This window comes from Trichosurus vulpecula, chromosome 4 (genome assembly GCF_011100635.1).
Source record: "Trichosurus vulpecula isolate mTriVul1 chromosome 4, mTriVul1.pri, whole genome shotgun sequence".
NCBI lineage: Eukaryota > Metazoa > Chordata > Mammalia > Diprotodontia > Phalangeridae > Trichosurus > Trichosurus vulpecula.
In genome coordinates this window covers 390,578,242-390,590,632 of record NC_050576.1, presented here as the reverse complement: position 1 = coordinate 390,590,632, position 12,391 = coordinate 390,578,242, and the positions used below count along the sequence as shown (strand labels likewise).

Genomic DNA, 12,391 nt, shown 5'->3' with positions numbered 1-12,391 from the left:
TATAGGAGGCAAGGCATGTATAAATACAAGGAGGGAGGTTAGACGTAATGAGAGCAGGAAATGGCTAATAATCTAGCTTGGTTGGAGCATAAAGGATGGAAAGGGGAGCAGTACAAAATAAGACTGGAAAGTTGGGCTGAAGCTAGACAGAGACAGCCCTGAATGACAATTCAATTAAATTCAGCACACTTTTACTAAGTACCTGAAACACAAAGACATCAACAACAGTCTCTGTCCTAAGGAACTTTGCTGTACTGGACATAACGAATAAATCAATGCATAAATACAGGATTTAAGGAGGAAGAGAGCCCTAACAACAGAACTAGGCAGTTTCTGGTAGGTGTCACCCAAACCAGACTAAGGAGGTTGTGTTTTATCCCTCAGGCAATGGGAAGCCCCAGGAAGAGTATGAAAAAGTGAATGTCATCACCTGTCTGGTGCTTTAGAGAGGCTCTTTGAGCAAAGATGTAAAAGGATAGATGGCCAAGAGGATGGATCTTCACAACACCTTTGAAAGCAGTAGTGGAAATACTATCATCTCCCTTTTACAGATGAGGAAACTTGAGGTTCAGAGAGGTTAAGAGACTTGCTTATTGTTATATAGTGAGTAAGTAACAGGTAATAAAGCCTGGCTGGTCTGATGTTAAATTGAATGTTCTTTTCCACTCTACCACATTGTATTAAAATACGTGATGGGAAGGAGTAGGAGAACTGAAAGGAAAAAGCATTATTTAAAACATTCGACCCTCTCCCCAAAATTATGCCACTTATGGATTGATAAGTTGATAGAGAATAAGAATTTTCACATTTTTCCATTAACATGAGGGGAATTTGATGAATTTCTTCTTTGGTGAAAAGAAGATTATTCCAAGAGATGCCTCACCGTCTCTTTCCCACTGTCTCTTCTATTTTTAGATAGTCTGTCCCAAGGGTTTCAAGCCATTTCAACAACTGAGCCACTTCATGTGTGTCACATTCAACTGAAACCAGAGACAACAGCAGGGGAACTTCCCTCACCTTATAAAAGAAGTATTGCACAAGTTCAGATATCCTAATGTAATAAAAATGTCCATGGACAAGGATCATCTTCTTTAAGTGTTTAAATTTCGGTATTGCATAGTCACTGTTCCTTGCTGCTTGACGACCTTCTTTTCCAATGATTCCTGTAAGATAACAATTAGTTGGGAAGCTTTTAGCAAACACACTCAACTCTACAAATATGAAACAAGGATTGATACTGGGTAAGTACGATTAAATATGTCTCTCAAATGTCCATAATATTAAATCAGGGCTGTCCAAAATGCGGTCTGCGGTGAGATTTTATACGACCTGCCTATGGGTTTTAATTTTTGTGAGTGAGAAAATAAAATTATAATTTGCATGGAATGTGTATTAGATTTAATTCCATCACTAATAAATAATCTCGTTGTTAATTTTCTTTCGTGTTTTTAAGGAGTATAATGGACAGAACATATCACATGGAATTTTCAATCAATCTGTAGGATGCGTTCCATCTGTACGATGCAGACTAGTCAGTATGCACCTACCTTTATACTGGGGTGTTGTGGCTTTGTTGCTTTGTGTTTGCTTTCCCACTTCACACCTTCACCTGTCGTATTGATGATGCACGTTCCCCCACTTTCTATCAGTGTGCTGTATTTTTCATTCTGGGTGCGGCCCTCAAATAATCATTCTATTTTAATGTGGCCCTAAGATAACCTAAAGTTAGACAGCCCTGTATTAGATGACACACACTTCTGCAAATACTTGGATACACAGATGAATCTTCCCTGAAATGGAAACTCCTTCCATTGATGCAGATTTTTTTTTTAATTTTTTTACTTTTTTGGAGGGGGGAATGCAGGGCAATTGGGGTTAAGTGACTTGCCCAAGGTCACACAGCTAGTAAGTATGTCACGTGTCTGAGGCTGGATTTGAACTCAGGTCCTCTTGACTCCAGGGCTGGTGCTGTACTTACTGCACCACCTAGCTGCCCCATTGATGCAGATTTTTAATTCCTTAATGCCTTCTTATCCATAAATTCTTCAGAGAGGAACTGTCTGCTTCTGGTTTCAAAGTATCATTTACATTCTTTAATACTACTTTTGTTTTAATTTGTCTCCATCATGATGAAAGTTATTCAAGTATGTGGACAAAAGAGGTGAAGGGGCAAAAGGCTTACCTATGCCCACATGGGCTTCTAGAATCATGCTGACATCATTGGCGCCATCCCCAATGGCTAGAGTAATAGGGTGCTCCTTGGAAAATTTAATCAATTTAACGATCTGGAAAAACAGAAAACAAATGTAGAACTGTTCTTTTATGTTACATATGCTCCTCTCAGCATGTTGGTGGTATTACCCAACAGCAGCATGGATATGTCACAGTCTTTTTTGTTTGTTTGTTTGTTTTTGGCAGGGCAATTGGGGTTAAGGGACTTGCCCAAGGTCACACAGCCAGTACGTGTGTCAAGTGTCTGAGGCCGCATTTGAACTCAGGTCCTCCTGACTCCAGGGCCGGTGCTCTACTTGCTGTGCCACCTTGCTGCCCCCCCCCTTTTTTAAGGATTTGAAGCTACTTATAATGGTGGCGATTCAATGACAATAGATAAAAATAACCTGTCTTGTGGTAATTCATTACACGATACATTTTGCCCACGAGGAATAAAGCTACTCTTCGAAGAGGGAAAAAGAAATCTAAGGTAGTACTTTGAAATATGCTGGAGGAAACTTGTCAGAAAATTCTGAAGATGGAAATATGAGATAAATGAAATACACATTTTATTCATAAACTTCACACTTTGAATCCATATGGGAAAGTACAGGCAATATTAACAACTCGCTATTCCAATATGTTCTGCAAAAGTCAGAATAAATAATTTTCTGAAACTTTACTCAACGAAAAATTACCTTTCCACTTCATCGTATGTTTACAAAGCAAACTTGACACAAGGAAAGATCTCCTTAGCATACTTCCTCTGAGCACACCCCTTTCCATTTATATGCAATGTGCGATGCTACATGCTTTGTAGGCTCTCAAGTTGCAAGACCACTATTAAAAGAATTCTGAATATTTCGGAAATACTCTTCAAGATCTCCTATGAGAGCTATCCCATCAAGTCCTAGAGCACATGGCATCAACGTATCTTAGGGAGGCAAGGCATTAGCCCTAACAAGTGTGTCAGCCTCCTCCCCACTCCAAGGCTTCCTGGACATGGCCCAGAACAACAAGGAAAGCAAGATTCTATGTCTCGAGATGCCTAGGACACTACAGGTGCATGGGTGTGTGTGGATGCTAGAAGGAGCAAGGGGAAGAGAGCCAGGTGAGGGTTTGGTGCTCCTAATATTCTACCTTGGATCTTTCCTTTGTGTCCCTCTCCATGGGAAGTATGCAGGGACATCCCTGAGAAAAGTGCATGTCCTGGATTGCCCTGCAAACTGATGGAGCTCTTGGCCTTAGACAACACCATAGGACTAGGTGTTATCCCTGTGTGTCACAAGGGCAGTGACAGCCACTCCTGGACAGCAGAGCAGTGCCAAAGAAAGGGTACTGGATGGATCTCAAGTTGGAGGATATTATATAAGTTCCAATTCCAGCTTCATTATTTGCTAATTATCTGACCTTGAACAAATCACTTAATCACTCTGGGCCTCAGTTTTGCCCTCTGTAGAGTGAAGCTGTTGGACTGGAACACCTCTGAGATCCCACTCAGTTTTACGAGCACAAGGACTACTGTATTGGGTGTATTTGCAAATACTTTGCTGCAAGGCAGCACGGTCTAATAGAGGGCTGGCCTTGAAAGTAGGAAGCCTGGGTTTCATGTCTGAACTCTGACAGATGCTGGACAGATGACCAGAGGCCAATGAAAACTTTCAGTGCCCTAGATTGGTGGTATCAAACTCAGATAGAAATAGGGGCCAGTAAACCATACATAAATGGATCCCTATAGGCTGCATGTTAACTTACACCTTCTCTTTTATTAAATTTTATTAGATATTTCCCAATTACATTTTAGTCTTGTTCTGGTTATGCTCTAGAGTGTCATGAAACACATGAATATTGGACATCTCTGCTTAAGAGGCTGAGCTACTTTGGAAGAGGGTATTTCCCAACCTGGGAGTTCCTCATAGCAATGAAAGCACAGGTACAGTGCCTAATTTCCACTACTTTGCTAAACTTGTTTCAACCCATCAATAAGCATTTATTGACTACCTAATGTATGATGGGCATTATACTGGTGTGATTAAAAAAAAAGAATAGTCCCTGTCCCCCAAGAGTTTACAACCTAAGCTTTTACATGAGGCTAACTTGTCTCTTCATAAGGATCTTATGTTTTGAAAGACTAGAAATTATATATCTCTTTCACACACCTATGTAATATTTAAAAATGTTACATATCTATGTATCTACATACATTTATTTGAGCTCAACAGGTGCTGTATGAGAAGACCTTTTAACTTAAAACAGTTACCTTCCTGCCCTCACTAAATTTTTAGCAAGGCCAACATCTGATTTGGGCTATACAAAGAGAGCTGACAGAACCTGTGCATGGACCAGGACAAGGGAAGCAGGATGTGGAAACTGCACTGTTCAACATGGTTCATTCTGTTTTCTGTTTTTTCAAAGTGTTACAAATTAGCAGGCATCAGAAACATTAAGTACCACAAGTCCTTTTGGATAAAAAGTGTATAGGATTTTTTGAATGTCTATTATTTCTGATCATGCATAGGATTATTCTATTAGTATAGATTTAACTAGCTAGCCTACTATTTTCTCTTTGGTTTTATTTTAAGATCTGTAAAGTAGACTACCCAACACTCCACAGATGCAAGAGACCCACTGCGCAGTGAGGTACTAATATTCTATTCACCCCATACACAGAGACTCTACAGGGTGTACAGCATTATTCTAGTCATTACAAAGTCAGGAAAAAACAGTTAATTAAACATGTTCATTTACTGGTTATATATTAAGTATACATGAAAGAGACGCAAATCACAAAGAGACGCACAGCAAGGAGACTTTTTAATGTGTCATTACTTACTTGCACTTATCGGCAAGATTTTCATGCTTTCTAGTTTTAGTATGTAATTTTCTTTTTGCTGCCATTTTTCATTTTGTAGAGGGGTGGGGAGCAATAGGAGCCATAGATAAAATTATTAGAAGCTGTCACTACTGCGTAACGACTTTCAGTATTTACCTAAAGTGATGCCACAGTCAAGTCATTCAGAAAAGATCCACTAACCTGTGCCTTCTGCAGAGGGGCCATCCGACAGCAGAGCACGGAGCTACAGTTCCTGCAGATTTCCAGGAAGAGCTCTCGGTAGTTTCCAGAGCTCCCGGTTTGTCGGGGTTTCATTACTAGTGACAATGCAGCTCCATCGATAATTAAGCCAAAATCTTGCATATCAGTTGAAAGTCTGCAGGATGCACAAATAACAAACACTAAATCTTCACCTTCTGAGAGGGACATGGCATCTTTGGGAGTCTACTGAAGGCAGACGATACATCAATGGGCTTAAGGAAACAGTATTTCTTGGATATCCTTTCCAGTGTTTGATGCAAGACATTCAATGATTTATTTTTACTGGTTTTTAAACTGTGCTCTAATTTAACTTTTTTCCCACTGAATTCAGGAAAATCCCTAACTTAAAATTATTTCAAATAGTTTGATAGCTAAGCTTACAATAATTTCCTTGTGAAGTAGACATAAATGCTTACAAACATTATAGTTACTAAAATTTTTATGTCCTTCTTCCCTACCTTCCAGTCCAAGCCCTAATTCTCAGCTCTCTTGTCTTTGGGACACTTCTTCAGTTATCTAAATTGGTTAAAGCCTAGCATTAACAAGATTAAGGCATAGGCTTACTCCATGGCAACCAGGCTACAGTATCTCTCTCATAAACATCTGCTAGTAGTCACAACTGTGAGCAAGGAAAAGAAAGGATGGACCACAGCACAGCTTTCACCACTAATGGGAAAAACAGCCCTATCACATAACCTACCTTTGGATGACAAGTCATTTTCACAGAAGTGTTTACCATGAATTACTTGTTTTTCCATATCTGTCTCCCAGCAGTCAGCTCTGACTTCCCTTACTAGATTTCTCTCTTATCAACAAATGAGAACAACTTGAAGAGCCCATTCCACAGAAGGACTAAATGTAAATAAAGGTAGAGACCAGTGAGAAAACCCGATTCCATTTTGTGATCGATCCTACTCTGTACCAACCACTGGCATTTTGTATAATCGCTTATGTCGTGTCTCGGGGCTAAGGGCAAAAGTCCCTAAGTTTAGAAGTTCCATTTTTCTGTGAAGTCAGTGAAATGTGTTTTCTCTATCCCACAGCTGTCCCTCCAGGAAGTCTGGCTTATCATCCATGTACCACTAACTCTGCAGGTAGATACAATCAACCAGCAACAAGATGGAGGCAAGGGTGGCTGCTAGTCCCACATACCTCATCTCCAGACAATCATGCTGTTTTCCCCATGTATGAGCATTTACTTTGGATGCTCTTTTCTAAAAATGATCTGCAGGGAAGCTAGGTGGCACAGTGAGTAGAGTACCAGCCCTAGAGTCAGGAGGACTCAGATACTTGACACACTTACTAGCTGTGCGACCTTGGGCAAGTCACTTAACCCCAACTGTCCTGTCTTCCCCCCTCAAAAAGAAAATTTTTTTAAAAAGTAGCTCTGTGATGGTGAGTAAATGTCAACATCTCTCTCTAAGTGTTTCATGTTCTAATCAGGATGACTCTATCATCCATACGCATTTGCTTTTCTCTCTCCTCACAGCACCATCCTCGTTCAGACCTTCATCATTTCTTGGCTGTACTATTGTAATGGCCTCCTAACTAGTGTCCTTGCCTTAAGGCTCTTCCTTCTTCAATCCATTTTCCTCGCAGCTACCACAGTGATTTTCCTAAAATTCAGATCTGATCATGCCCTTCCCCTACTCCATAAAGTCCAATGGCTCCCTATTGCCTCTAGAATCAAATATGAGATCCTCCATCTGGCCCTGATGTACTTACCTTGCTAAACTTATCATAACTGACTCTTCTTTCCATACTCTATGGTTCAAGGCAAGCTGGCCTTCTGGTTGTTCCTCACACATGCCCCATGACTTTGCACCAGCTGTCCCTCATATCGGAAAGGAACCCCCTTCCTCACCTCTGCCTCTTACAATCCCTTGTTTCATTAAAAAAACAAACAAACAAACCAGAACTCGGCTCATATCCGTAACACCTTTGGCATGAAGCATTTCCTAATTTCTCCAGTTGCTCGTGCTTCCCTCCCAAAATGTACCTTGTATTCATCTTACATATATTTTGCATATATTTGAACTTACATAATCAGAGTATCCCCTGAAAGGAGGCTCCTTGAGGGCAGGGACTGTGTCATCATTACCTCTGTACCCCTCATCTAACACAGGGACAAGCCCAGAGTAGGTCCTTATGCTTGTTGACAGATCAATTCATTCTATTGCTAGGAGAATATTCAAGACAATGGAGTTCCCCATAAAGTCAATTAAGTTTCCTTGAGTTTGCAAATAAAGATAGAAAGTTTAATTGTGAATATTCTGGCTTAGGAGATACAGGCTTAGAGCAACTAACATGATCTGAAGGGACAGAGGTGATAGGCCTACATGAAGAAAGTGAATTAGATGCAGATGTTCCATGAAGGAAAATGTCAATCTGTGGGGAAAAGAGATTTAGGCAATCAGCTTCTTAGAAAGACATTATTAAACAACAGGGCAGAGGAAAACAAGAGAGCTTCACCTTGGTGAAAAAGACTTAAAGAGCAGTATGCTGAAGAATAAGAGAAAGGCCAGTCAGGGGATATTTGCTAGGAAAAGCCAGGGGGAACTCCTATAGTTCATATGTATGGCTGAGGAAAAATATTTTAAACAGGTCACAGGTGGTAAACCTGTGGCCCAGACAGGAAAAGGCAATCTAAGAAAGCTTAAAGAGAAAGCTCAGTCTAGTCCTGGGCCAAATGGACTAGAGACCTGCATACAGTAAGTGCTTAATACACGTCTGCTGAACCAACAAGGAAGAACAGTGATCCCAAGGGTAAGAGCTACGGGAAGAACTTGAAACAGCATTTGCCCAGAGCTTGGATATTTGTCAGGTGCCTCCATCATACACAGTTTGCTGCCTACACCACAGTGATAATGAATGGACTGGAAACACTCTGACCTGGAATGGGCATGATGGGAGTGGAGCACCACTTTAAAAGAAAGCCAGGAAAGACGGCTCATTTCTCAGCAGCCTGTAGGGTTAACAGAATATAAGATCTTCCCCGTCCATTAATAGGCCTATGTGACCACATGTCCCCTTTTTTCCTTGGAACCAGGCCATGTTCCCAGGTCTAAAGGTACACAGGTATTTCAATCATGGATATCTTGCTGCTTTGAGCTCTGGCCTACTTCACAGCTGTGATATATCCTGAGTCACACAGAGCCCACTGGGGGAGGAACTTGCCTAAGGGGAGGCCTGCTTGAAGGAAGGCTTTCACACCTTTTGGTACTACGCTAATTAGGCACTGAGTCAGGAGGGTTGTGATGACTTCTGGCTCTGAGCCTATTAGCCAAAGTGTATATATATTCCGAGGTGAGATCTTGCTTGGGGGCTCACTCATGGGAAGAATGTTCCCCTGAGGTCTTTGTGATTTGGCCAGAAGAGACTCTGGGTAGCTGTTGTTAAGGAGCCTCCTGGCTTCATGAGCCCAGATGTTGATGCTCCCCTGGTCCGGTGATGTATTACTTTGTTTGGACAGTTAGAGCCCTGTCTATTGGCTCTCTGTGCTAATCTCTCTGCTTGTATTTTCTCCACATTCAGGGTGCTGACCTTTCCCTTGAACTAGTGAATGACCTTTACCTTCTTTCTTTAATTAAAGGGGGATTGTTAACCCTTTTGAAGTTGTCTTTCCTTTAGAAAAGTAGATCAAAGAACCTGTGCTTAGCAGGCCATCCTGGGTGTGCCAGGGTGCTTGCTAATATACAGCCTCAGAAAATTATCTGAGGCAAAAAGTAGCAAGAACTGCATTGGGTTTACAGCCTGCTCTTGGGACAATTTTCATGGAGGCATTTATGATTTTTTGCACCACATCTCTTGGGTATACTTGCAAGACGGAGCTAGTAGTACTGCATCACCACAACAGACAACAGCTAATTGCAGCATCTGGCTCAAGGGCCATTCTGAGTAGCTTCAGCTGCTCTGTTCTCACCCACAATAATACACATTCCGTGACCCCGTTTTGATGGAGGAATGAAGGTATTACTTGCCCTGAGAAATTGTCCCTGGTCATACTGCCGCTGTAGCGCAGGACGGTCTTACTCAGCTCAAAGAGCACATCGTGCAGGCTCTGCTCCTCGATCTTCTTTGTGGTCAGCTCGAGCACTTGGGTGTTTCTCCTGAAAAGCTTGCAGGCATAGCAAGTGGCTGCTGCTGTCTCCATCTTGTCTCCTGTCAGAACCCAAACTTTGATGCCTGCTTTCTGAAGAGCTTCGATGGTGTCGGCAGCTTTCTCCTGGAGGCTAGGGTAGGGGGTGGGGGTGCAAATAAGAAATATTGACGAAAAAGCAAACCAGAACAAAAAGTGTGAATCTCTTAAAATATTTTGGCCCTGAGGTACTTAAAGGAAACATGGAATATCTCTGGGGGCCAAAACACTGAGAAAAGTGGTTCTTCTTTCAGCCTCAACTTTTTTCCAAGTATTAAACTGTCATTTCTACATAGGGTATTACTTTTTTTTTGGAGGGGGGCTCATTTCACAGCACAATCAATGCTTATCAATTCATCTTACAGGGCTTTTTGGGGGGAAGACCGGCATGGAGACTGGGCTTGGACTAGGCCAAATCAAAGTTACTTCCAGCCCTATGGTTATAATCATTTCCAGAGAAAAACCCAAGTAGCAGCTTTCTTCAGATTTTTATTTATGTTTTTCAATTCACCGTATATTTTCATTTTTTACTTCATTCGTTCTAAATAAATTCCAATCTACTTCTTCCATTCTGCATAACCATTTCTTATAGCCTAACGAAGATTTAAAAATCTTGCAAGCTATGTCATTTTTGTAAGAGGAGAGCAGTTACTTTTGCAAATATATAATAATTTGTAGTTGGTATCTTCACAGAATACTGTTTTATTACTTGCAATATCCTGCTTTCAAATTTGTGATTGACTATATACTGCTAAAGTCATTGTCCATACAGAGATATAGATATGTACATACCTATATTCCAATGTGTATATATACACACACATACACACACACATATATGATATGTATATGCGTGTATGTACATATATGGCAGGAAGGGGGACAAATATAAGCATGCATGTGTATTTGTTACTGATTGTTTTCAACTATGGACATTCATCTCTGTTCAGTGCCCTTCAAAAAGCACTGATAAAATATTAAAAAAAAAACCATGGGGGAAAAAAATAAGCTCAGAAAGGGATACAATCAAACAAGATAACTGTTACCATTATATTATTTCCAATACTTAATAAAACTAAAATTATGCAACAGTTTATGGTTTTGTGCAGTGTCCCAGAAGTATGGTTTTAGGACACTCTTCATAGTAAGCTGCTTTTTAAAATATTACATGTTCATGTTTATTGATGATAAGTTAATAATAAAAAAGATTTGAACTTTAGGAAGCCTACCTGATAATATTCCCATCGTTTAAAATACACACACACACACACACACACACACACACACACACACACATATATTTTAAAAGCCTATCACATACTTTATTCTGTAAAAATGAGGGAGTTAGGTGGTGCAGCGGACAGAGCGCTGGGACTGGAGTCTGCAATACCTCAGTTCAAATCTGAAATCAGACACTAACCAGTAGTAAGTCATTTAACCTTGTTTGCCTCTGTTTCCTTATCTGTTAAATGATCTGGAGAAGGAAATGGAAATGACCTAAACAACTGAATATAACAACAACAACAAAAAATCAGTTGCCGAAAATATAAAATTCCAGGCATCTTTTCATTTTGTTTAATTCAAACAAATGCCCAAGCAGGAGTCTATCAAATGAGTCTTTTAATCAGTCTGTCTGAGTTTCTCTATACTGGCTAATAGTGACAGAATCTTATCTAACCCCATGGACTTTATTTGTTAAACAGGCACAGCTGTGTTAATGACAGCTAAAGTTGTATCTTCTTAGGAGAAAAAGACACAAACAAACATGTCTGTCTACTTGTCTTTTTTGATCACTACGTGTTACTTAAAAAAAAAAGATTACATAAATATGGTACTTAACCGGTCCTCGACAGCTGTAGCACCAAGCAGAATAAGGTCTGTCTCAATGTGCTCATATGCCTCGGACAATCTCCTGTCTCGTTCCTGAAGTGCCACTCTTGCTGCGTGCAGAAGTTCACAAACCTCATTATATTCTTCCTGGGTGAGTTTTTTATAGGCAACACATAGAGTTCGCAGTCCTTCCTGAAATATACATCCCAAAACAAATATCACACAAACCAGAACCTGAAAGGGTGACCTGCTGTAAAATTATTTTTCATTACTTTTCTTAATACTCTTTTCCCATACATTTAATAATACAGTTATCTCTTACACACTGAGGGGCACCCCCGAGATCTGAAAAATCTGCATAAAATATTTTGTCCCTCCCTTCATATCAATGAAGAAGTCTGAATTTTTTCTTTTTCTTGTATGGGTTGCTTACAGTACTTTTTGTAAAATTTGGGTTGACATTATACAATACTGTACATATATTTTATGCATTTCTGAGTTTCTAAACTTTTTCTGTTTTCTGCTGGCCTTCACATGTCATCTGACACTTCCGCAAAACTTCTTAAAAATTCCCATTTAATTCCTTATGCTGACCTACACTATACTGAAACCACAATGGGAAAATTCACAATGTGGAAGGGATGACTGTATAATCAAAATGACTAAGAAAAGACCCAACAATAATGAAACTCCTTGTCTATATTCTCTGGGATTGAGGGAGGAGGGCAAGAATTAACAGCCAGGGGAAAACTGGAGGATCATCCTCCACTTGTGAGTGAATTCTGTATGTTGTAGAACAGTATTCATTCACACTAATTATGAGTATGTAAGGCAGAATTTTAAAGTTTGCAAATTAATATCAGAGGTAGTAATGATGTCCTGGAAAGAACACTATACTTTTGGTCTAAAAAAAGACCAGGTTCAGATCCTGGTTTTGCCTCTGAACAAGCTGCTCTAAAGGCCAAACCATTTGTTCACAAGGGTGGTGCATATAAATAGTGAGAAATGTGTTGTAGGGCATCCAGAGACCCTTTGAAGAATGGTACAGAATGGACTCAAGTCTTCTCCCAATCCTAACCCTACCTAAATTAGTACCAATTCCCTCCACAAACAAGGCT

The 12,391-nt window shown here is 40.2% G+C and overlaps 1 protein-coding gene across 1 annotated transcript in view; it reads right to left on the bottom strand.

The window, feature by feature from the left end:
• ATP11A (ATPase phospholipid transporting 11A) overlaps positions 1–12,391 on the bottom strand; it is a 220,396-nt gene that overhangs the window by 26,510 nt on the left and 181,495 nt on the right. Inside the window, exons 18-22 of the mRNA XM_036756991.1 lie at positions 11,284–11,465; positions 9,286–9,537; positions 5,246–5,420; positions 2,183–2,285; positions 1,018–1,163 (exon numbers count right to left, since the gene is read on the bottom strand). Of these exons, the coding sequence (XP_036612886.1) occupies positions 1,018–1,163; positions 2,183–2,285; positions 5,246–5,420; positions 9,286–9,537; positions 11,284–11,465 (858 nt within the window). The remainder of the gene's footprint in view (positions 1–1,017; positions 1,164–2,182; positions 2,286–5,245; positions 5,421–9,285; positions 9,538–11,283; positions 11,466–12,391) is intronic.